This window comes from Scleropages formosus, chromosome 18 (assembly GCF_900964775.1).
Source record: "Scleropages formosus chromosome 18, fSclFor1.1, whole genome shotgun sequence".
In the NCBI taxonomy this organism is placed as follows: Eukaryota; Metazoa; Chordata; class Actinopteri; order Osteoglossiformes; family Osteoglossidae; genus Scleropages; species Scleropages formosus.
In genome coordinates this window covers 15,037,674-15,064,538 of record NC_041823.1, presented here as the reverse complement: position 1 = coordinate 15,064,538, position 26,865 = coordinate 15,037,674, and the positions used below count along the sequence as shown (strand labels likewise).

The 26,865-nt window shown below is 42.1% G+C and overlaps 2 protein-coding genes across 2 annotated transcripts; one reads left to right on the top strand and one right to left on the bottom strand.

The window, feature by feature from the left end:
* Positions 1 to 288: 288 nt before the first annotated feature.
* On the top strand, positions 289 to 18,558 carry ntrk1 (neurotrophic tyrosine kinase, receptor, type 1). The gene is given in 16 exon segments (XM_029245934.1): positions 289 to 523; positions 4,963 to 5,037; positions 5,895 to 5,966; positions 8,517 to 8,585; positions 8,773 to 8,927; positions 9,039 to 9,181; positions 9,698 to 9,836; positions 11,577 to 11,927; positions 12,401 to 12,459; positions 12,592 to 12,694; positions 13,584 to 13,748; positions 14,383 to 14,513; positions 14,856 to 15,028; positions 16,634 to 16,874; positions 17,140 to 17,298; positions 18,373 to 18,558. Coding segments are annotated over 16 exon segments (2,400 nt in total). The 5' UTR covers positions 289 to 344.
* Positions 18,559 to 23,653: 5,095 nt separating this feature from the next.
* On the bottom strand, positions 23,654 to 24,883 carry LOC108926766 (relaxin-3 receptor 1-like). Its single transcript, XM_018739693.1, has one exon. The coding sequence runs from the start codon at positions 24,881 to 24,883 to the stop codon at positions 23,654 to 23,656; it is 1,230 nt and encodes a 409-aa protein (XP_018595209.1).
* Between the last annotated feature and the right edge of the window lie 1,982 nt (positions 24,884 to 26,865).

Genomic DNA, 26,865 nt, shown 5'->3' with positions numbered 1-26,865 from the left:
GGGACTAGATTCGAGCTAATGCTTAATGCTTCAGTGTAAAGTACGAGGAAACTGATACTACAAAGATGGTTTGGAGACCAAGAAGCACAGTGTCTATTTTGTTAAGCTGAAACACCCCGTCCCGCCTTTCACAGACCTCGGGGCCCCTCCCTCCATCTCTGAGTGGAGAAAATGGGTAGGAGGCTGCAGCCCCGTGTCCCCAGGGCCCCGGCTCACAACTGCGGCTAAGCAGCAGAGTGCCTGGCTGTGAGCACAGCCCTGCGTGCCGGTGGAGGGGGAAGTGTTGCGGAGAGAGGCTGCCTTTGCCTTGCCTGCGGTGTGTCCACGCCGAGTCCATCGGAGCCATGGGTGCCACTCAGCGGGCAGCCCTTTTGCTGGTGCTGCTTGGCCTGGTGGCGCCGGCAAGAGGTGGGTGCCCCGAAGCCTGCCGCTGCTCCTTCACCAGCCTGCACTGCCTGGAGCCCAACCGTGTGGCCAGCATCCCTGCACTGGGCCTGCAGGACAGCGAGAACGTCACCGACATGTGAGTCTTGCCCACTGCCTCTTCCACCTGGCACAGTGCGCTGCCACTGCGCTGGACTGAACCTCTTGGTGTTCACACAACTTCGCTGGCTTCGCAAAAAGTTACAAACCATGTGAGCATCAGGAAGGTGCAGCTCCTTTCCATTTGTGTACTTGTTGATTGTAGCCTTAAGTTTTTCGCTTAATCAAGTGCTACTTTATAACCCTCTTCTTTCACTGCAGGACGCCTGCTGAGTTTTGACTTATCATAATGTTTCAGTATCATTTCTGAGTTCCACGCATTATTTGTGTAGCCGGCATTTCATTATAGGCGGGCAAAGGTATATTTTCTGAGCATGAGCAGAAAGTAGTTTCACTTCTATCCATCTTACTTATGTGGGACCTGGCGCCTCTGTTATAACTTCAAAAATATTCATGGGCGTTTCCAGAGCTCAGTGACATGTATTTGCTTTTGCAGCAAAGTTTGCTTGTTCTGTCTCAGACCGGTCAGTTCTCCATCCCTTTTTATAAGTTCTTTACAGTTTGTAAAGAGGGTCGTGCTGTGGTCCAGTTCTTTAATTCTATCCAGTTTCATCTGCGTAAGAATTATGTGTGTGTATTTACAGCTTTTTATTTAAGGTTACTTGGTGATGGAGTGATTTTGGGAAGATTGTCCTTGATTTAAAGGCTCCTTCTCTCCAGTAAGTTCAACTAGTAATTAATTAGTCTCTCGACACTTTACTTCCCTACTCAAGTGCTTTATGTATGATGGGATTAACATTTCAGCAGACTGGGGTGGTAATAAACAAGATAAATCTCAAAGTGTTACTATATCATGTTTAGCCAGGTGACAGCTATACCAGGTTTATGTTTGCATGATTTCAGGTATGCAAGAATGAAATTAAAGAGTGTTTTTAGACATCTTAGGAAGTCCTGAAAAGCGACACAAGACTTTAAATTAGCATGATTGCATCTTATTTTCTTCATTATTTGAAAGCAGAGCTTAGTCCTCCATGTCGAAGGAATCAATTGCCTTTTTATACTGCAAAGTCAGTGACTCAGTTTACATCAAATAATCAGGTTACTTCTGAATGTAGTTAAATGTACATATTTAAAATTTAAAGAGCTAAGTGCTTTTTAAAAAGATGTAGACATCTTTGAGGTTATTTTGCAGACCTCTTTTACTGAGGGGAAAAAAAAAAAACATTTGTTTCCTTTGGTTTTTCCATGAGTTGTACTTTGGAAAGTGACTCAGTGATTCATACAAAGTATCAGATATTATACTATGCCTTTGCTGTGGGGCATCATCATTCATATGTAAAATTTTTCATGTTTACGGTTTTCTGTTTTGACAAGGTTTGACTTTAATGTATCTGGTTTCCTTTTGTGTAAGGATGGCTAATTAATCCAAGACAGTCTATCAGCAAACCTCAGCTTGTGTTCTCAAATCTCAGAAGGGACCTGACTGTTCTCTGCAGTCTAAATTAAAGTTCAATAAACTCCAAGAATACGTAACTGAGATGAACAGTCGGAGAGGTGGGCTCTTGGTTTGTTTTGATACTACGCTAGACAAATATTCCTTCGTACTAAATGTTTGCAAGACAGCAACGTGGCATTGAGTTTAAGTGCTGAACTGCGGAACAAAAAGTCCCATCAGTGCAGCTCCGTGTTTCTCCTTACCGTAGCGCATGTCAAAATGCATGATCGAAACAGAAATGACTTTGAGGCATGCAATCACAAGGGAAGCTGCTTTGTTGGTTAAATATAATGAAATCATGTCAAATGAAAGAAAACTGGATATCGCTCCCCGTACAGTAGTGAAAATTTTATTTTCATGATTGAGTGCATTATTGCGCCCATTTTCCTATCAACAATGAAGTACAGCTGAATGTCGTCACCCTTTCCTTCTCTTCATAGTTTGTTACAATGAGCAGTCTAGTGTGGCATAAAAAGTCAAGCTCCTAAATTAAGCCTGGACTCTAATTTGTGTGGCCTTGCTCTGCCCTTTATAAATCACAGGGTTTTATTCTCTTGCCTGTTGCATCCAACAACAGTTTAATGAGCCTTTTTGAAAGCAACTGTGGCTCAGTTTGTTGTGCTGGATTCTGCCATGGTGGCATCATCATTGACAGCATCAAAAGTTACTCATTGTTATTATTTTATCTCCACCTGCAGTTTTGTGTGGTTTTATATATTTGGACAGCTGAATATATTATTAGGACAATTCAGGTGAAGTATTTTGATCTGCGGTACAACAGCTTGATCCCTCTTTGGATCGGTTCCTATGCCATTCTGGTTACAAGTTAGTGTCCTTCGACAACATGCTACCTGCTGCCAGCACTTCAGTGACAGATGCTGCTCTTGTGTCAGTGCCTGAGCTCGAGGGAAGGTATGTGCCTTAAAGCAATGAATACTGAAAAATGTAATCCTTTACCATTGATATAGAAATGTAGATTTATAATGCATTCAGTGAGAAATGCAATTTTGTGAATTGCCAGCGAACGCCCACTTGAGAACAATAGATGAAATATTACCAATTTGACTCAATCCAATAAGCTGCTGCAATTTGTGATCTGCATCCCACCTGCTCTGTAATTATATTGCAACTCCATGAGTCAATATCCAACATACGCATAGCTCAGCTCGCCTTTTTTGTTGCATGACATGTTGACCGTGTGTGTGCCTCAAGACACCCATCAATGAAATATGAGAAATATTTAATTAACAAATGACATTACTTTTAAACATACTATATGCTCAAATTTTTATTGTTTTGCTTAGTAATTAAGTGTAACTCCAGTTCAGCTACAAATTTAAAAAAATAGCACTCACAACATACAACTTTGGTTTCGTTGCTTGTGTGTTTACTAACTAGGTCACCTGTAAAAGGAAAACACTGTGTTTAATGGTAAGGATTGAGCATATTAACTCATTTATTAAGGGATAAAGTAGGCTTTGATTACAGCTGGAAGTTCACTCACTGTCTCGCAGTAGTTTGCGGTCAGAGACCACAGACAGACCACTTTTAAAATCCTTACTCATAACTACTGTGTTCATGCAATCTCTGCTTTTTGGATGTAGCATCACATACAATACATACAATGTAAAGAACGATATTTCGCACATTTTGACACAGAAATGTTTTAGAACTCAGACAGACAAGCTCCACCTGCCTCTGATCACTCCAGATAGAACAAAGAACTCCTGCATCTCCTGCCAGGTGTTCAGTTACAAGATGTGGTTGTAGGCTGAGTTAAGGGTGTTTCCTGGCAGGAGAACATGAGTGTTCCAGTTGTGATGAGGTGACTCCCTTGTGCTCAGTTGTACAAGTTCTACAAGAAAATCCCTGCAGCCTTAACCTCGTACAACATAATGCACTGATACAGCACACAAAGACAACAAAATGGTTTTCCATGCTGATACAGAATTTTCAGCTATTTATTGTAATAAGTTTGTGTGTTTTAGTTGAACTGGACATGTAAGTAGCAGTCCAATAATGCTGTAGTGCTCAGAAGGTTCCAACACCATGAACCATTCTCTCCTTTCCAGAATACAGAAGATAGTAGATTACCTAGTAGACATCCACATGATACAACCAGTCAATCTAAATATCATTTCAAAGGGCAACATTGCAGCATAAACATGTATTTGAAAACATTGCAAAATGAAAAGAAAACACCCTTGGGTGAAATTAGTGAACTATCAATACAAGCAATGTTTTACAGGCTCACATGTGTATGGGAGAATTGTGCAACCAGTTTCGGAGTTGGATATTTAGAGTAAAAGGGCAAAAGTTTAAAAAATACTTTAATTAAACAAACAAAATATTGACAATTATTATATTTCATATTTCAATGTGAGGACTGGATTTATTAGCTCTGCAAAAAATTTTGTACAACCCAAGCTGTCTTGTGTTTTCTTGGTCAGACAGTAGCATCAGGTTCTTCAGAAAAGATGCTTTGCGCCAATTTGAAAATGACGGCACCTTTGAAGTGTGAAAAAGACATGCACTCTCAAGTTTTTAATTCTTAACTTACTTTAATTGACTTACATTGTTCCATGTTTTTTTTTTTTTTTACTGCCTATTGTAAATGTCTTTTATTGAAGTATTTTGTTCTCCTTTAAAATACAACAGATAAACAATACAAACATTTACTTTGCCTCTTGAGGTTAGTTTTACTAGCGTTAAATCAGAATGAAGTAAGAAACGGCATGGTTTGACTTTGTACCTTGTAACTCTCAAGTGTATTTCAAGCCCAGGGTTTTTTGGGAATACAATCAACATTAAAGTAATTAAAAGTACCTTGAAGAACTGAAGTGTTTTATAAGTAACAGTTATGTCTGTCTTATGCAACCGTATGCTAGTTATGCTAACATGTCTTAGCCATTGAATGCCATGTAAATGCAATCTGCTAATACCAGCACCACGTGTACCAAACAAATTCTTTTTCCGTACACCAGCTATATTGAAAACCAAGCCAATCTGAGAAACATTACAGACTTCGATTTCCCCACCTATCGAGAACTGAAGAACTTGTAAGTAATTTTGGACGCATTCTGCCAAAATAGGTTATGGATACATTTTTATCACGTAACTTTTATTTATATTCACTCTCAATCAGTGCTATTCCTTTGTTACAGCATGGAATGACATCATGAGCAGCATTGCTGCAAGGGCTAGCATAAATTACACTTAAGTGTTCAGTTTTTCTTTTCTGCTTTGATACAATTGATATATCTCATAATTAATACATGTGTTAATTTGTTCATTGTGTTATTGTCAATGCTAACATTAACATTAGGTAGCATAGTAATTAGAGCTGCCACCTGCGGACTCAGAGGTCATGGTTCATTCTTGTCTTTTGCAGTAGTACCCCTGAGCAAGGTACTTACCCTGAATTGCTCCTGTAAAAAAAGTCCCAGCTGTATCAATGGGTAAATAATATCAGCTGCTTGTTACTGTAAGTTGCTTTGAAGAAAAGTAATGTAAATAAATGTAAATATAATATCAATCAACACAGGTGCATGAGCTGCTGTGTTGACAGTAAAAAATGTACACCATTTTTTTCCATTTATAGATACTGTAGATAGAATTTATTACTTTCATGTACATTGCCATCAGCTTCAAATAAATTATATGGGCTAAATATGTGAATCCAGTTGAATGAATCAGAATGAATGGAGGTCTTCGCTGAATATATCACTGCAACACACATGGCAAATTTTACGGTAATCTTTTCAATCTGTTGTTGATCCAGACATATTGCATTAAGTGTGCTCTCATTGCTCCTAATACATGCATGTGTCCACAAGCGTCACACAGATCTGGCCAGATAAGTGACTCCCATGCTGCCTGCTTGCTCCTTAAAGACTTCCTGTTTTCTTTCCAACAGAACTATCACTTTCTGTGGACTGGTCCACATCTCTGCGAAGGCCTTCCAGTATAACCTCAAGCTCCAGTACGTGTAAGTGTCCTTGTCGATCCCACAGTTTTGTCTCTCTTGTCCAGGGCAATTTTGAACAGCAACAGTTTGTAGCTGTCCATCAAGCTGTCGTTCATTCTGGTTTGCTCCCGCAGCCTCCTGTTGGTCACAAGTTAAGTGCTGCTATTCCCCCACCTCTCACTGCCCACCTGTCAAAATCCAACAGAAAACACTCCAGGAGTTGAAATTCCAGGAGTTCCTTTTTTCCCGATTCATATATTTCACATATTGCTTCCTGTATTTATAGAACTTGCTAAGATTGTTTATTTTCTCTTTTGATGCTGTGTCTGTTGAACATTCCATTACAGTGTGAATGCAGTGATTTCCACTGTGATGTATGTAGAGATTGGCTGTAAATGCCTTGTGATTATAATTTATTCATATGATGATCACATTTTTTCTGAGCAGTATTAATGCTCTGGAGTCCACAAAGTCAGCCAGGTCATTACTGGGTCATAGCTGTACAGTGCCAAACCCCATCGTGTCACAGGCTGGGAGCCACCAAAAATTTTAATAGGTTTGCTTACAATAAATAAAGAAAAATGAAGAAAATGTGCAGTATTTTAGACACCATCATAAAGTAAGTGGACACCTGACTTTAGGAAATGTCCGTATGTTTACTTGCACAAATATTCACAATACCGGTGAGGTGAATGTGATTACCATTGTGTTATTTATCAAAGGATAAGGAGCCAGTAAGCTGAGATTCAGCCTGCAGTACAATCAAAGCTCTCATTTCTTAGATTACAGCTGTGCTGATGCCAGTTTCAGGCACTGTGAACAGTAAGATACAAGCACTGATAAAGAAGAACCACATCCCTTTTGCTCCTCCCTGTCACTATGATTTCACAGTGTTGGACAACAGGACATGGGGTATTGAAGGGAGTGGACCCAAACTTGGGGGTTTGGGGTAAATGGAAAAGATATTCAGGACTCACCTTTTACTCGCTCACTTGGGCCGATTATTGACAATTGATGCATAATAAATACACTCCACTAAGGGTCCATTATCACTTAATCAATATTTCACAGAGGCTGCGTAGTGGAACAGCTGTGACGCTCAGACTAAGAGGATGGCATGAGGGGGGTTGTTGGTTGAAGGTGGGGCTTGTGCTTGCTTTTTTTGAGTCTGTGCCTTCAGTTCCACCCCTGTTAATAGTCTACACCCCCATCAATTCCTTCATATGTCAGGGGACAGTGTAACAAGGAGCAGCAGCTGCTGTTCCCTGCCGTTCTCTCCCTGCGGCTTTCAGTCGGATCGAGCTGGTAATAGATAGGCCCTGATGGCTGACCCATACGATGTGAACTTTGGGGAGCGAGGAAAAACAAATAATTGAACCCTCTGAGCCCCCATTACCCCTGCCACAGTGGATATGTGTCAGCTGCACTAACCCACCCCTCACCCCCCCCATCAGGTGTTGTCTGCTGTCACCAGTTCATACAGTTTGGTTTCTCTTCCATCCAGCACTAATGGGGGACCCTTCTAACATTTTTCGGAGACTAAAGATCTGGCTTTTTCAGGCTTTGAGAGATGCCGGTGTTGCTAAATGATACACTTCAGTTAGAAGTAATTACACATTTCTCTGCTGCTGATACATTTGCCTGGGGAGCTCTGCATAATATGTGTGCTTTTGTTATGAAATCAGAGCACAGTCAGAAAAATACTCATTTATCCATCTAACATAGTAAGGCATTGCAGCTACTACACACACACACACACACACATTTTCTGAACCGCTTGTCCCATACGGGGTCGCGGGGAACCAGAGCCTACCCGGCAACACAGGGCGTAAGGCCGGAAGGGGAGGGGACGCACCCAGGACGGGACGCCAGTCCATCACAAGGCACCCGAAGCGGGACTCAAACCCAAGACCCACTGGAGAGCAGGACCCGGTCCAACCCACTGCGCCACCGCACCCCCACTGCAGCTACTATATGTTGGTTTTTTCTTTAAAGGTATTTATGTGGATTGAAGCATTTTCATTTTGGAAGACATTCCTCCCGACTGGGTAGAAATGTATGCGTCACTTTTCGCATTTTTGGCCACGTTCACAGAAAAGGCAGAAACAGGACATGGCCTGATAGGGGTCTCCATGTGACGATGAAACCAATGTTCAAAACAGGCTGTTTTCCCTCACAGACTAATGCCCATCAATCATAGTTTTGAAGTATTCTCTGTGTCTAACTGCTGTACTGCACAGTTTCACTTTTCATGACAGGTTGACACCTCCTTAAACAAAGTTTTCTGAAAAGTCTTTGCAGCCTGGTAGCAGAATACTGAATTAACACTAGCAATCATATCCTCATTCAAGTCACTAAAATTTTACAGCCATGCAGCTTCACAATATCCGGACAGGCATTTCCGGGATGCCAACATTGTTGGCGACAAGCGTATTCTGTGAGATATTAGATGAAAAGAATGCCAGTACAAATGCATTTCAATAGTAAACTATTGCCAAGTTATGCAGTGTGGAATAAAACATAAAAAGTCTAACTTTTTAATGTGGTTCACTGTTTTGGTTAACCCTGCAGTAACTTGGCTTCCAACTTTCTGGAATTTGTCAGCTGGAGAGTGTTCCATTCTCTTCCTCTAATGACCCTGTGAGTAATTAACATTCCACAAAACTTTATTTATTCTTGCAGATAATAGAGTCTGTAGTTATCATTTTAAACCAGATTTGTTTGTTGCTCTGTCCTTCTTCATGCAAGACTCTTCCAGAAAATTTTCCAGTGCAACAAAACCCTGCGGGTGAACTCTGCACTTGTACTTTTACTCACTGCGCTGTAGGATTCTGAAAGACAACAGCTTGTCCTGCTCCTGTGACATTCACTGGCTACAGCAGTGGCAGCAGACTGGGCTCGGGGACCTCCTTCATCAGTCGCTGCACTGCCACGCGAACGGAACCATCTACCCGCTGGAGGATGTGGTGATGGAGAACTGCAGTGGGTGAAACAGATTTTCCTTTCCACTGCTCCAGCATTATTTTGAATATTTTTACGCACATGTTAGGCATACATGATTAATTTACAGCAACTTTGTTAATTCTTCTTTAGGCATGCCTGAGGTTTCTATCATCCCCTCCCACCACACAGTTCGGGAAGGGAGCAACTTGACCTTTGTTTGCCAGGTGAAAGGTGACCCCATGCCTTCGGTGAGCTGGATAACGGAGGACCTGCAGTCTCATTACACCCTCCAGGTATGCAGAGAGCAGTGTTATAGGATAATCCTGTGAAGAAAACCATTGTAACAACAACCAAAAAGGCAATCAGTATAATGACAATAATGTTTCGCAAACATGAGTATTTGACAGATGTCAGTCTAATGAGGACTAATAAGTCTGCTTCAGTTCATCATATTCTTTTCTTTAACACAATGTAGTCACTTCTGTTTTTTCTTTTATCCAAATTAAAATAATGACTTGATAAAAGCCCGGACAAATAGCATGTTTCACAATCATATTTCTTAAATAATGAATTCAATCCTAAAAGTGAAAAATTAAGAAGGTGCTTTACTACACATTTATTACTGCATTGTCCTCAGCCAGCATCACCAGGAGCAGGTGATTAGCATCTTCTCTAAATACACACAGCATTATAATCTTAATAGCACTAGCATGTAACTGCTGTTCCTCATAAAATAAATGTTCGTAACAAGATTTGGCGCACTAGAGGAGTCAGACCTGTGAAGGTACCGAGCTCTATTTCGTTTACAGGAGCGAATCTGGGGGATGACACTGGAGCTTGTTCTCAATCTATATAATGTCTCCTCCCTGGACAACCTACACAATTTGACCTGTGAGGCTGAGAACAGAGCTGGTCCGGGGGAAGACATGGTGATGCTGGACATCCAGTGTAAGTTTCATAAAAGTCACTATAGACTATAGCAGTGACTTGCATCATGTCACAGCATGGCCTGCTTTCTGAGGTTCTTCTGTATTTTTGTGTAGGGTACCGATTCTTGACATAGCCCTGAAGCTGTCAGGGATCGGTAAGGTCATCAATTCTCATTATTAGTGATTAAATATTTTTGATTAATATAAATGGGTACATCAGGTGACTGATGGGAGAAAACCATTTATAGCTGCTGTGTGCCTAAGGGCTTATCCCGACATACTGCAACGGTGGATTTCAGGAGATCTTCACTCTGGTTGTAAGTAATGTGTGAATCTGTCTAGCTTGACAACCTCGTCTGCTAAACAAATCCTCAAGTATTGTAAATGTCATCAATTTCCCATCACAAAGTAATTGAAACATAAATATGAGAGCAATCTCATGGTACAATGAAGTGCCCTGGCATTTTAAAATGCAGATAATGCAGTCTCATGAAAAGACTTGAGAGGGTATAGGAGAAAGGTGGTAGAGTAGGGGCCTGGGTAACAATCGGTCAAGGGATGGGGCTTATTGAAGCTCTGCTAATGGGCCTTGCCCTTACACTCCGGAAGCCTGTTTGGCAGGGGCAGATTGGCAGGCGGTAAGTGTGTGGCTGTCCTAATCTGTCAATATCAGCCCACTCCTGGGTAGACACTCATTAACTGCCTCTCCTTAATTAGATCAGCCGAGTATTTACAGGGCTGGACCTGCAGAACTGTGCTGGAGGCACATGTTTATCACAGGTTCTATAACTGTTTTATGAGTAAACATTTCATGTAACCCCATCGTCTGAACCTTCACTTTATTGATGTGTATGGTGCACAAATGATACCTGATAAACCAGAACTATATAAGATTTCGTTGAATAAAATTTATTTTTCTGTGATCAGACTAAATTGGCCTGAATTAGATTGGTGATAAACTAATGCAATTATAGTGTTTATTGACCGTTAGAGTACAGCATCATCATTGTCATAGTGTGTTTTATAGTAATGTTTCCATTGCATGGTTTTATATAGCAACACTCAACTGCCTACATGGAAAATCCCAGTACTGATGAGTTAATGTGTTATGTTGTAGGTATTTGGGTAGGAACAGATGAGTGTGAGCTAGTGTTTCCATTGCTGCTTACTGAGTGCCTGGGTTTCACCCTTACAAAGTACTTTCTGGAGAAGGGTCATGGGTTAACAGTATTGGATTGGCAATAAGGAAGTTCCCGGGCTCCATGCATCAGTACCTCCTTCAATTTGAACAGACCATTTCCTGGATCTCTTGTCCACTCTGCTCCTAGGTGCTGCCTGCGGTCTCAGTCCTTCATAACATGAGGATTTATTATTAATGTGAGGTCAACAGGTTTACTGTAAAGATGGAAGACATTGATTTATGGAAAAACAAGAGCGCCATAATAGGCTAAGTAAGGTCACTGAGCACTGAACACAACGCTTTGATCTTCTTTTAAAAGAAATTCCTCTTTTAATAAAATTTCTGTTTTGGGAATATGGCACATCAGGTTTCAGTTAAGGGGTGATTTCAGCATCCACTGAAATATTTTCTAATTATATTGCCCTTGAATTCTTGAAGTTTTTTCTTCTGTATCGGCTTTTACGCAAAATGTCAAAACAGCAGTGGAAGTCAGTGCAGTTTGGTTCCTTGGTGTCAGTCAGTTGTCAGTTTCCACAATAGACAGTGACTCTTGCCATTTCTATTGATCCCCACATGCAGTCCCAGTCAGGATCCTATGGCTGAGAGATGCAGAAGCTCAGCATCACTGGTGCTTCCCCTTCGCAGTGGATGGCAACCCTCCCCCCACCATCCGTTGGCTTTACAATGGCTCTGAGCTGATCGAGTCCGAATTCACCTACACTCAGCTCATTCTGGACAGAGATGATGGCTCCGTGCAACATGGCTGTCTCTTCCTCAACAAGCCCACCCATCTCAACAATGGCCACTACACCCTTATTGTGGACAATGGCCTGGGTAGGGACCAGGCTACCGCCACTGGAATTTTCATGGACAGCCCCTTTGGTGATCTTGATCCGGAGGGTATCATACCCAGTGAGTATGACAAGTGAAGCAGACGAGTGTATTTGTTTCAGATGATTTAATTAGTATTTTTGTACATAATGTCCACTCATAAAATGTCAAATATACTATAAACTCTTCATATATCAAAAATATTTTCTTTTTTCCTTGAATGCTAGTCAAAAGGGGTATCATACGTAAGTATCCTGCATGCTTTTAAATATTGCTTGAAATGGAACAAGTACAACTTTGAGTTGTAATACACCATTTCTTTAATGAATCTTATACTTTTATATTCAGTATAACAGGCCACTGGATTTTCATACTCCCACCACCTATTGTATTTGTTTTTAAAACATATTTTGAGTGAAAAGTCAGAGCACTTTGGCTGGAAAAAATCCTTGAATCCTGATGAATTGTCTGTTGACTCCACAATAATGTTAATTCATAATATCTAAACAGGAATAGCTTGAGAACAAAATCCTGAAAAAGAAAATTAAATTTACATTCTTTGAATTTTACAGCTCCCACCAATAAATCCAATACAGATGTCACAGAGAATCTGGAGAACAGGGTTTTTGGTGTAAGTACCATATTACTATGTGAGAATGTGGTCATGATGATGAAGTCTGGGGTGTTCACTGTAATCATCAATAGCAAGGCAGGTGGAAATGAAAATCAATGCTGTCCAACTGTGTAGAGTTTTCATCCACAGGTGTCAGTGGCTGTGGGTCTCGCTGTGTTCGCATGCACCTTCCTTCTTATTATGGTCCTGGTCATCAACAAGTGTGGCCAACGCTCTAAGTTTGGCATCCACCGTAAGACTTCTGTTTTTCTCCAAGTCCGTTTCGGTGTCTACATAGAGAGCTGTCATCCTTTAACTTTTTACCTATGACACATCCTCAGGATTCCTAGGGTATCAACAGAATATCTCCAAAGTGTGCTCATTAGACAATGCAGTGGGTATTTAACCTATTGAAATACCTTTGCTTATCATTATGGAATCAGATGAAATGTCTTTATGTACATAATACAGTACTGTGCGTAGAGAGGGCATTGCAATTTCTGATAAGTTGTTACATTACACAGCACCAGAGTCTCAGGCAAAGTGCTTCTATACTAGATCCTAATTGCCCCATGTAAAGTAAATATCATGAGGTCCCATAGCTGGTGATAGTGGCCATTAAAGAAGACTGATGTATGCAGGCAATGCTGGTCCACTTGGACCTCATTTTTAATGTCTAAGTGGAACACATTGACTCGCTCACCTCCCTGCATAATTCCTCTTGGATGCTCCAGCCTACCTGGACCCAGGGGGGATCTGTGGTTTCTCTCTGAATGGGGTTTAGAATTTTGGAAGCAATTTGGGTTCTACAGCTGTCAGCCAATTGGTTGCTTAATGGTTTACGATCTCTCTGGTAGCATCTTATCTCCATATAACTCATCAGTGATCATTAGCAGTGAACTCAATTTTGTCCATTACTTGTAACATCTGTGTCCTGTGCATGGTAGTGGGCAAGACATTTAGAATAATACGCCCAAATTAGTTACCAATATTCTATGTAAATGTTGCTTTATATGAGATAGAGTTTTACCTGCTACAGTCTTGAAAGACAGTGTATCTGACCTTGCAGTTTACATATGTTATGTGTAATAGTACATGCAGTTAAAAAGGGTGTACTAATTTATATGCTCTACTGTAAACAGGGGCATCTGTCCTGGGCACTGAGGATGACCTTGCAGTCTCACTCCGTTTCATGAATTTTGGGGCCAGCACTCCAACTTCAGACAAGAGCACCTTAGAATCTGGGCTGTCCAGCTTTGTGGAGAACCCCCAGTACTTCAGTGGCATCTTCAAGGACAAGGATATGTGTGGGTTGAAGGCTGTCATTACTGGATGAATTCTTTCTTTTCACTTCCTCATCTCAATCCCGTTTCAGTCCAAGCTTTTCAAGTTTTGTATATAATGAAATGGGTTTTTAAATTAGTTTAGGAAAATATCATACGTATAAGCGTGCCTTTTCTTTTTCAAAAGTTTCCGTCCTTAAGATTACATTTAAAGATAGTTTCATTATTTACACTTTCACATGAAGTTTTTCAAATGCAACAGCAACAGAGATTGCATTTTCATCTATATATTGGCAGTCTTTGCCATCTGAAAAAAGCACAATGCAAATTCCATGTTCAAGCAGGAGGTTGTCGGTCAACGCTATTCTGTTTGCAGTGTTCACTCTGGGTAGAGTTGATTCCATTTGGCATTTTCAGTGCCATCTCCTGGAATGTACAACTGTATTATATCTTATACTGACAATTAGATCACTAATTTTTTAATGATGGACTTGCAGTCATAAAAATTAAGATGGAACAAACCATCGTGACACATTCAGACAATCACTAAGGGTAAACAGATTTCCCTGTACCACCCATCCATTATCAATAACCACTTTTCCAGTGCAAGTTTGCGGTGATATAAATATACTAAAGTATGAAATCCTTACATTTGCAGGTGTGCAGCATATTAAGCGCCAAGACATTGTATTGAAGTGGGAGCTGGGGGAGGGCGCCTTTGGCAAGGTCTATCTGGCAGAGTGTGCCAAGCTAAGTCCCGACACCGACAAGATGCTTGTGGCCATTAAGGTATGGGAAGAACCTCTGAGGGCAGGTTGGCAGCATGTATATCAGCTGTCCTTTCATTTCGATTTATGAAAACTACCAGTAGGGAGACCATTTAGTGTTCCAGTCAGGTTCATTGTGTTTTCCATTACCGTACACTGCAAAGTAGACACAACAAAGTCGCGTTTCATCTGTCTTTTGTTGATGATGTACATTTGGCTTGAGTCATAAACTTTCAGAAAATTGGGGAGATCCAAATAGCAATAGCCAGAGCACCAAACTTTTCTGTATGAAAGGCTGAGGTAGCTGTCAGTTTTGCTTCGGTTTGGACCGACCTACTCTTGCTGCCTATTTATCCAAAACTAGACCCTGAAGGATGCCACCGAATCCACGCGACAGGACTTCCAACGTGAGGCCGAGCTGCTGACTGTTCTCCAGCACGAGCACATTGTGCGCTTCTATGGAGTTTGCACTGACGGCGAGCCCCTGGCCATGGTCTTTGAGTACATGAGGCATGGAGACCTCAACCGCTTCCTCAGGTATGCTTCTGCCTACATCGTTTTTGCTTCCTCTACATGCTGCCATTCATGTCTCCTTTTCCTTCTTAGCAACATCACTGATCAATGAAGCTAACCATACACTAGTGTTCCTAAGTACAGGACAACACAGTACTGAACCTGATACTCCCTTATTGGACCACATCCTCAGTGCTAACACACGGCTCCTGTCCTTACGACATCCATGTTCGAAAGGGCTGCACTATAGTTGCTGATGAAGGAATCTGGCATGTTACCCAAACTGTTCATCCAAATCTGAGCACATCTCCACATACATTCCAGGTGTATAAAACAGGTAAAGTTATAGTTGAGAAAGGTGTTGTGTGCAAAACACACGGAGAACGGTATGTGTGTCACACACAAACAATCTACATTGTGTCTGTTCTTATCTGTTAAGCAGTCTGATGAAATATGACAAAATAGGCACAAATCTGTTGACAGCTCAAACAAACGTGTTGAGAAGCAGTGGTGAGGTCATTGTTGTTAAAAGCCTTCCGCTGGCACTTTTTACAGCTGGCTCCTCATTCAGACTCTGCTGGTTAAAGCCAAGAAGTAATGGGGTAAGAAGCTGGGGTAAGAAGTAGGCCATAGACCGGAAAGGCGCGGCCGCAGGCCATGCTGCCGGTTGTGGTCTTGCTGCACCTGGGGCACGGTCCCAGGGTTTGTAGCAGCAAAGGAGGAAGTGTGTGTAAACAAAGCCCTGCACACCATGTGTCAAAGGAGCCAGACTGGAGGCTGGGGACTGGGGCCATTTGCTTGCGCCTTCACAAAATGCACGTCCAGGCGGCCATAGGAGAAATCACATTTCCAGCAGACTGTGTTGGACATGGCTCCAGCCTCAGCAGCTGCTCCTGCCCTGCCACCTGCCTCCTAAACTAATAGTGATTCCATATTGAGCTCCATGAACCATGGAACCCATGGTATATGCACCAGAGGGGTGACACAGCAGGGAGCCCAATATTAGGACAAATGGAGAAATGTCAGCAGTGATTTGCCTCTGCTGTGTGAGGGAAGTAGCATGTGCAACTCTGGTCCATAGGAGTATATTTGTAATTTGTACTAGGATAATTATTAATTGACTGTAATACATCTGACAGTGAGGGCTTACAAATAAATCATACATTTATTAACCATAGGCCTCAATCCGACTTTTGCGTAACCTACAGTACAACAATGGCTGAAAAAAATCAATGATGGTTCGAACAGGCTCATCTTTCTCTCTAATCATTGAATTTGCATCTTACAAATTTTGGTTTTAGGTTTTGTTTTGGCAAAATTAGTTTTAATTAATCAGCTTGTAATATTGAGTTGTTGTTGAGGAAGCCTTCTCCATTCTGTCTACCAGAAACAGCACATATCAAAAACTGTGATTTCCTTACTTAACTCCTCTGATTTAGACAGCAAACAGTGACTGGTTAAAATGTATACTTCAGTATGACCTAAATAAAATGTGTCTCCAAATAAAGCTTTATTAGACAATGAGGAAGACAGACATGCAAAAAAATGTAGACATGGTCTTCTGGTGTTTGGCCATTTTTACTCTGAACTTCTCTAAGGTCACAAAAACTCGCTCCCCTCCTCTGTCAGGGCTCATGGTCCTGATGCTCGGATGCTGGAGGAGGTGAAGATACCCCCCATGGGGCAGCTGACCCTTCCACAGATGCTCCACATTGCAGCCCAGATTGCGTCCGGGATGGTCTACCTGGCGTCCCTGCACTTTGTCCACAGGGATCTGGCTACTCGAAACTGCCTTGTTGGAGAGGGCCTGGTTGTGAAGATTGGGGACTTCGGAATGTCCCGGGACATCTACAGTACAGACTATTACAGGGTGAGGCATAACACCGGGGAGTCATTGCTTCTGGACAACCTGTCTTTCATTAATGTCATGACATCAGAGGTTCAAACAAAGGAATGTAATAGAGGCTGTATGGTGCACCTCTTGTTTTTCTATTTTTCAGTTTCTCTTCTGTTTTTCTTTTTTTACAGTGCATGTTTCAATACTCGGTAAGGTCGTCCCTGGTACTGCTACCCATTGTGGCCAATACTTTTTTGCAACCAACTGTACATGCTCTGCGTTCTGTCACCCTTTTCAGGTTGGTGGACGAACCATGCTGCCCATTCGCTGGATGCCTCCTGAGAGCATCATGTACAGGAAGTTCACCACAGAAAGTGACATCTGGAGCTTTGGTGTGGTCCTTTGGGAGATCTTCACCTTTGGAAAGCAGCCTTGGTATCAGCTCTCCAACAGCGAGGTATGCAGGGCAGGACTGAGGCCCTTCAGCCTACTGCTGTTGATCTTCTCCTTATGAACATTTCAGAACAAGAGCTCAGAAGAGGGACCCCAAACTTAGTCATCTATGCCTAGCTGTAGCCATGTGAAATAGGATTTAATTGGGCACCCTTTTAAAATAGCAGACAGAACAGACTCCCACCTAATATTTGGAATTATCGCTGTTAACGAGAACTGAGCCTTTCATATTTAGTACCAAGAAGTGGAGCCCAGTGAAAACCACAGCAAAGCCATTATGGGAAAGAATGGCCTCTCTCCTTTCAAGTGGAGGTAGATTCCCTTTCCCGTCCACTCCATTTTAATCTCATTTGCTCTCATCTTCGCCCCGGGTCGACTTTGTTTAACCTCGTTAGCCTAATCCCTCCCGGCTCATGATTGACGTCGAGGCCTAATTACGGGGGGCACAGATAGATCGTCTCCAACACTCCGCCTGGACCAGAGAAAGGGTGGAGGATGCTAGAATGAGTCAATATCAATTTTTTGTAAGTTCATTGCAGTGATTGAAAGCCTATTATGCATAGAGCAGTCTACTGCTGACAGCCTCTTCACATTATTCGATTAGTAGAAGTTTTGCGACGGCTGAGGTCACCGGTTCCCCAAACTGGGGAACTCGAGCAGTCCTGGGAATAGCCTGATTGTAACTGTGATTCACCCCTCGTTGTTCGTGACAGTAATTAACTTGCTTGCCCTATAAATGAGGAAAACCGAAGGACCACCTTGGTGGAAATGACCACAGTAATGACTGTGTTAACAGCTCTTGAATACCCCGTTTTATTTTTCCCGTCATATCCCTTTGCAATACGGTAAACAATTCCTGAAATGTTCAACAAAATCAAGTATGCGGTATAATCCTTTCAGTATTCCAATGGAATCGAGTACACAATTTCTGCAATATTGCAGAGCGGTCTTGTACCTAGTATGAAAACTGTAAATGCATGTGTGTGGCATTCTCTGAGTTTCCTTTCTGTCTGTTACACTTTTCATACCTTCCTGTTTTTTCCTCCACGGTGCGCCATGGTGCCATGGTATCCCACAGGCGATAGAGTGTATCACGCAGGGCCGAGAGCTAGAGAGACCCCGCACGTGTCCCAAGGAGGTGTATATTCTCATGCAGGCCTGCTGGCAGAGGGAGCCCCAACAGAGAATGGTCATGAAAGACATCCACAGTCGCTTGGTCACACTAGTCAAGAACCCACCAGTCTACCTGGACATCTTGGAATAGCGAACCAGAAATGCAGGCTGGGGCCAGGTGAGGAGGGAGGGTGGTGGGAGCAATCATCTCCATTAACAATATCACAGATCCTGAGCCTGACGTGGACACATGGTCATCATTTCCTCTGCTCCAGCTTTGCTTCTCCCAGTCCTTGCCTCTGTTCCTGGGAAGGTGCTCTAAAAATTAGGGTGTTCTGTAGAACATGCTCAAGTGGGGACCTGACAGATGAAGCATGGTATCATCCCTTCTCCTGGCCATGGTTGTGTATCGTCGGCTGTATGCAATTGTGCTGCTGTGACAGGGGAAGAGTCACGATTGGCAGCCCATAGAGGAATCACCTTTAGACGCAGTATAACAAAACCATGACTGCAAAGGCTGATTTTGTTAGACGGATTTTAATTGCCATAGAGCCGCCATGTTAAAGACTTTCTGTGTCAGGATTCTTTGTTCATTGACCTTGTTTTCAGAAGCAGTTGGTTTGGATTTTCAACATTACTCTTGAGCTAATAGTTACAATTTATGACAGAATTCTCATTGGTCTTCCAAAATGCAATTTTTATAACATGTGATATCAGACGATTATTATACAGTATATTCGTAAAACATTTATGCAGATGCCGCATGTATGTTCCACAAAACATATATGTCCACCAGAATCACTTGCATTTTGTCCCTTATTTCTTCTATGACGGTAATTCTTAAATCAATGTGGCACACGCAGTGTCATAAGTGGCACGCAGCGTGCATTTTCTTATCACAAATGTCTTTTTTTTTAGCTGAGTTCGACTGTGTTGCAGGAACACACACAAGCTGTGTACGTGTGAGAGCAATACGCACCTAACAGCTGCGTGCTGCGAAACCTGCTTCGAAAGGGAAGCTGCTGAAAAAAAGACAGGTGTTCATTCTTTGGTCAGATTGTACTGCAACCTTTGCTAAAAGGTAAATTATTTCCTTCCTTCCAGTCAGTGAAACCTGAATGAAACTTTAAAATCTTATCCACGTGCCATGAATGCATGTAAGTCCGAATATTATAAGCATTGACTATCTTTAGTGTGATGACAGAATATGGGAGGAGGTTCACTGTACATAAACCACAGCTGTAATAACCGGAATGACATGACTCTGATACTGTATCTATAGCATTTATCTGCCAGCACATCTTAGATATCGATTACGTTACAATAGCATTATACACACATCAGAATACTGTTACTGTATATTAACTAATAAAAAAAAAAAAACTATTCTTAATCTACTTCTCTTGAGACACACGCCTCACTTGCTTTGTTCCAATGACGGAATAAAGACTTCTCATGCTGTAGCTCACGGCCGTCGTTCGGTGGAAATCGCTTAATCTGAGATGGAACTGAAATTTAGGAAACCAGCCAATGTTATTTAATCATTTGTAAACATCCTCAATGTGAAAGCGCTGTAAAGATGTGATTACCAGTTACAAAATCGGTGATTCAATAATGTGTTGATTCTTCAGATTGTGTGTTCTGCTTGTATTTTGGTGCTGTCTCAGTCTGGTCTGTTTGACAGAAAAAGTGGCGTTCGTGTGAATTTCAAAACATATTCTAATTTATTTAACCTCAGCAAACCCGCTCTGTTTCTTTTATTTATTGCTGACTTAGCATTTCTATCATATAGTATGGTAGTGTATTGTGTAGTATCTACTGTACTATTAGTGTATGTAATATGTATACAGCTGACAGCCACGTTCTTTAATTAAACTTCTCCATGTGTCTTTGCTCTGCCACCTATAAATGAAGCATGGTGTTTTGTTTTTTACAAGTGGAAATGAGATGCACTGCAAATGACCTTATTAATGATGTAATATGGCCATAAAGTATAACTTCTGGAAAAGGCTTGTTGTGTCCAGAAGAAAATTCAAAGCAGCTAGTTTGCATTATGAGTTGTATGGCTGGCTTTGCTATGATAGCTTGCAAGAAAAAACATTTATTTTTGACTCACACAATAGCTGGCTAGCCACAGCAAACTAGCATGCCAACTGTTTCAGATTGAAAAAAACTTTTTGGGCTGAAATACATGCATAGTATTTTGCATAGCTGTCAAAATTTTAACTTGAACCTTAGCAGCAGCGGGAAGGAAATAGATAGGAAACGGTGCGCACTTGCTTCTGTGCAAAAAAATAATTAGTAATTATAAAGAGAACTTCGAGTAGTCACTAAAAATGTAATCACAGTTATGACTGAAACGGAAAGGGAAGGAAAAAGCTGAATAATGAGAAAGGACATAAAGTAAAAGCATAAGACCCAATTTTTTTTTTTCCATTTGTACTTTGTTGGAAATGAAAATATGAGATGAAATTTAATTGTTCTGCGAGAAATGTGAAGCAGAGAGAAAACAAAGGGTAAAGTGGCAGAGAACATAACAAGGAGACTGTGACAATCCTGGAGGTGTAATATTTGTACAATAGATGTCAAAACCTGTCATTGAGAAAAATGTAAGCCTGAAATTGTGTAAATAGTCTTGCCATAAATAAAAATGGTTGACCGCCATTTATGGCATGGTTTTCAGTCATGCCCTGTGTGTTTTCCATGAATATGTTTTGTCCAAGTAGTACTTGAGATGGCTGGATTGGTTGCATTATTAATAAAGGTGCCACACTTCCAATCCCCATATTAGCCCCTGGGCAGCTCTGCGGCATCAACAAACATTGATCATTGTTCCGAATGCCGAACGGAAAAACAATTTTTATCGTCTGCCGCTCACAAAGGGCTGCGCTCACTCTCACGCACGCATACGCGCGCAGTCACACACACGCCGAGACACTCAAACATGATCCGTCCCACACACTCATCCTCGCTCACCCTTGTTGCGCGCTCTCACGCGAGCACACCAGGGATCTGTAATGGATTCCGAGTAACGCAATCCCTGGCTCATTGCCTGTCTCCGCGCCGATTGGTCCAAGGGCCCTCCGAGGGCCGCTACGCCTCGCACTTTATTTCATTTCACCTGATCCAAACAAATACCCCCGATTCCCTCACCGGGTCCACATAGAGTCTAGCTTCCCCAGCCTCGCATATTTTTCCAGCTGAAAACATCCTTTAAAAAAATCCTGGAAACCATACATTATTTTAACAGAACTGCGCAGGACTCTTGATTAATTATATTTCACTTTTGATGGATAGCCTTAAAAATGAAAGAAGAAAAAAAGAAACTCATAGATATAAAATGCAAATATACAATGTATAAGGTTAGAAGCATTCGCAGCTACTGAAATTCAAAGCCGAGTGTGAGCCACAAGGCTCAAATTAACTCAAGTACATTTTCAGACAAAGTTGAAATGTCATACGGAATAAATGAAAAAAAAAGGTGAACACTAAAATTTAAATGATTAACCATTCATAAAATTGTTAAACTGATGGTTTTTTTTTTTAAAAGATGTAACTATACTTTGTTGTGGCATCTCAGCATTTATCTGCATCATATCAAATTTCGAAATTTGCGTTCCTGCCTTTACCGTTTTCGTTGCAGACATCAGACCAAATACAGGTAAATATACTGAAAACCCACAGAGAATATTTCTGGAGCTTGCAAATCAAACAAGCTCAACTGCCAGTGTCCAGCACATGAAGAACCAATCAATTTCTCAGCACCCGGTCCAAGCCTCTGCCAGTTTAAATCCTAGTTAATGTGAATGTCAGACGCCCGATGTCCTCCTGGAACTTGTGAAAAGTGATCTGAACCTCTGGATCGCAAGAGTACATCTTTGCTGCCACTGTGTGGTGGACGCAGCAGCAAAAAACCACCAAAATCATCAGTCATACACAATGTCTGTAACACACAGGAAACCATTTAGAAACGTGAGCCAGAGAAGAAAGCGACAACATAAAGGTCTTATACGCTTTTTATTATTTTAACCTTTCTCTCGCTACACCACAGGGCCATTGAAGAAGACTCGTGTCGTCGATGTGTCAGAACGTCCAACCTGACATTTTTTCGGTCTCTCTCAGAATATCGGTGTTCAACAGGTGATCCCCTAAGTGTGTTCCGCTAAAATCCTTTTCCGTTTTTTAGTTTCATTTTCCAACATTTGCCTAACGTTTCTTAATATACGGTGTATCGAGACTGTGCAAATGTACAAGTGCAACATCAGTAACTCGAATACATGCTTCTGCTTTATGACCCAGAAAGGATGCTGTTGCATCTTACACTTATACTGCAGCTCTGCAACATATTTGTCCAGATTTCCTAATAATACATTTGTCACAGACATTATTACATTGTCGAAAATTTTTAAAAATTGTTTCACTGCTAACGCTTTTATCCAAAGTGACTTGAAATATTTGACACTTTAATACAGTTGGGTGTTTCTTGCAGGAGTTTGTACTTTATATACAGTATTTATGAATGATCACAAATCGTTACATTCTAAGAAACTGCTTTATGTACAATTTGTACCAGTGGTTTTTAATCCAGCTCTTGGAGACCTACTACGCATGTCCATGCTGGCGTTGGTTACAATCTACCTCTCAATTAATTAGAGATGAACTGAGCTATTAAATGAATTCTGGTATTGATCGGAAATTGCTTATGGAGGTGGCTGAGTGACTGTGGTTCAGTCTGAAAATACTAATGTGCTCCTGAACAGCTCATTAACAAGTGAACAACCAATAAATTTGCAACAAATCTACAGCAAGCAACCGTAAAGAAAAAAATGGAATGAACACTACTCGACTGTATAAATATAGGAGGCTTTAAAAATTTACCAAAGTATTGAGAAGGACTGGAGTAAAAAGTGTAGGGATAAAACAGCACTGAGGGCTGATGGTTCAGAATATAGTCCAAATGAATGGGACAACATAAACATAGCACTCCATAAAACATTAACGCACAATAAAGCTGCTGGTTTATTATGTAACTTAAGAAACACTTAGAGTGAAACAGGTAATAAAAGTAAACCTGTGCATTCTTCATTTTTACAGCCAGACTTTGCTCAGTGGCAACAATAAGGAGTAAGAAGGAAACGTTCTCCTGTCCAACACTGCAGCCCTTTCAGCTGCAGCGATTCAAACTTATTCTTCAGCTTCGTGTTATCGCTTGGCGTGAAAAAAAAAATTAAAAAAAACATATATTTTTATTGCCCAGACTCAGCCAAAGGAGCAGAGTTCCTAGGACTGGAGACTGAGGTGACGTAGGTGAATGATTTGGTATGAGAATGGACGGTTTGGCTTTCCACGTGGGGAAGTGGAACTGTTACGTAGTGCTCCTGAGTCTTGTCTTTGCTACAGGCCATCGCAGCCAGTGATGTCTTGCACAGATTCCAGAATCGTGGTCTGCACAGTATTTTCTTCAGCTCTTTTCTGAACTCTTTACGAACCAGGCAATAAATGATGGGATTCAGACAGCTGTTTGTGTGGGCCAGGCAAGTGGCCAGGGGAAAGATATAGGTATGGGTCACATAGAAGGATGACGTCAACTCAAGGACATCTAACTTGATCAGGATGCCCCAGAAGGTGATGACGTTGAAGGGAAACCAACAGATGCAAAAGGACAGGACCACCACTGCCACTGATCTGGATACTCTGCTCTGGCGGTGGTGGCTGACGCTTCTCAGCTTGTGGTTGCACAGGAACCGGAGGAGGAGGAGATAGAAGACGATTAGAACTGTGTACGGGAGGAGAAAGCCAAATGTGACCCTCAGGAGGTGATGGACTCCTAACCAGAAGGTTCCCTCAGGGAACCTGAGGAGACAGAGCTGATCTCCCCCTACTTCAGAAACGGTGGAGAAGATGACGCTGGGAGCAGCAGCCAGCAAGGCCCCGGACCAGATCAGGCACGTTACCAGTTTCATCAGACATATCTTCCGAGCCTGTGGCCTGGCCGGCTTGAGAGCGGTGACCACTGAGCAGTAGCGAGCCACACTCATGGCAGTTAGGAAGAATGTCCCCGCGTAGACATTGAGCGCTGTCAACAAGGAGATCACTTTGCACATGCACCAACCGAAAGGCCAACTGTAGTCGAGAGCCACGTCGACAGTCCAGAAGGGTTGGACCATAGAGAAGAGCAGATCAGTGATGGCTAGATTGAACACAAAAAAATTGATGGTACACTTCCACCTGGTCCTGCTAGAGTGAAGGACGTACAGCACTAAGAGGTTGCTGGTCAAACCCAGGGCACACACTATGCCATACACCACGGAGATGGCGGTCCGAAGGCCAGGAGAACCATCCCCTGGCAGGCTGACATCTTCCAAGAAGGTGATGTTGTGGTACCGCAGCTGAGTTGAGTTGCAAGTCGGATCTGCGTTGCACGTGTGCAGCGTCCAGTTAAACTGCTCCAGTTTCCTGTAATCCGACTCAGACATGTTTCTTGAGTTGGCAGATAAGTGAAGAAGGAGCTTGGAAGGCGTCTCCACTTCAGCTGACACCTATGTTTGCAAGACGCTGCCGTCCATCTGAAAATCGTCCATTTGAAAATCATCGACTGAAGGTCTCAATTCAGAGTTTGCTGTGGGTCACTGGCCAGGCTGCAAGTCATCAGTGGATTTATCAATAAATGAACTTCTACACCACACATGAAAAACACTCAGTTTATGTCTTGAACAAAAACCTTATTATTCCCAGTTAAGTATGAAACCCATGCGGGTTTCTTGAACATGAACATATGAAACTTCTTTGATTCTGAGAGCATCCAGAACATTTACATGAAACTATCGCTAGGCTCTGGACAGACCATAACTGTAACATAATCATAGTTACTGAAAATCTTAAAACCTTTTTCAGATTGATTTTCTTTTCATTTACAGTAATACACACACACTGTCCGAAACCACTTCTCCCAAGTGGGGTCACGGCAAACCAGAGCCTAACCCGGCAACGCAGGGTGCAAGGCTGGAGGGGGAGGGGACACACCCAGGACAGGAGGCCAGTCCATCGCAAGGCACCCCAAGCTGGACTTGACCCCCAGACCCACTGGAGAGCGGGACCCGGGCAAACCCACTGCACCACCGCACCCCCTCGTATAGAGTACCCTGTCCTGAAAAGATAGCGCACACATTGTGGGAGAATATTATGTACCTTAGAGCACTGTGTGTAGAGGACACCGTTTGAACCTCTTGTTTAATATTAAGTGGAGCACCGAGGTTCTGTTAAAAGGCTGAAACGCCTGAGGAGCAGAGAGGACGCGGAGATTTTACAATCACCTGACTCGCATACCGCGCGGCTTCTCTTCTCCACCGGGGTGAAGAGCTTCCTTCGGCTGCTTGTTTCGCTGGGTAAGTCAGGCTCTCGTTGGGGGCAGAAGCAGAGTGTCAGTGGAGCAGGCCTGGCTGCACCGAGACCCCGACTGCGTCTATCCGCTTTTCACTGCCCCCCTCACGGCGAAAAGTACTTGTACGAAATACTCATTTAAATGGCGTATGAGCGTCAGAAGCTTTTCTGTTACTCCGGTTGTCCAAAGCGGTCCTTCGCTCAGTTCCTGTCATCACGTTTATGGTTATCCATAAAACGGAGGTGAAGGTCGTTTGGAAACGTAAGTAAAACCGTGGGACTCGAGTCACCTGTTCATCTGTGGTGCTGTAGCAGTGCTGCAGTTTTAAGGTGTTTTTTAAAGGTCACTGGGTTTGCGGATGCTTGTAGGTTTATTTATAAAAAAATAGCAACTGGGCCATATTTTATTATATTAATATTACAATATTCATGTTCCCCAACGTACTACAGGTATTTTTATTTTGGCTGTGAAGCATGACATAGCATGAAGAAAAAGTGACCCAGATGCACCCCTTGGTCATTTATTGCAGGTGTTGGATTGATTTTTTAACATTACAGGTTTTGTTTCTATTGCCACTTTTAATCCAACTTTGGAGCTCAAATGTTGTCAAGACACAATTAATCAGAAAAACACAATAACTAACACCTCAGTAATCTTTTTCATTCAATAATTTGCGCATTACCTTTTTAGATATTTGTCTTGTAAATCCTGTGCGAACAGCCAGCTGTGCCATGCAAAGAGCACAGGGTTAGAGAAGGTCGCCCACATGGAGCAAAGTGCTGGATTGGGGCAACGCCTCACTTCAGTGTGTCATCCAGCGCACTGGTGCTTCATGTCTGGCCACAGGAGAGTACCTGGAACTGAACACCTGGAACTGAACATCTGGAACATTTAACAGTTTCTTTGCTGACTTTGTTCACTGAGGGGTTGAGGAGTGAGATTCTCTTGAGAGTTTTTCTGATTTTCTCTCTGAGCAAATAAATTCTTCAAATGTCCTCTAGAGGGCGCAGTAACTTTGTGTTTAATTGATAAGGCAGAAGCCCTTAGAATATGAGAACCCAGCAAAAGCACCAAATG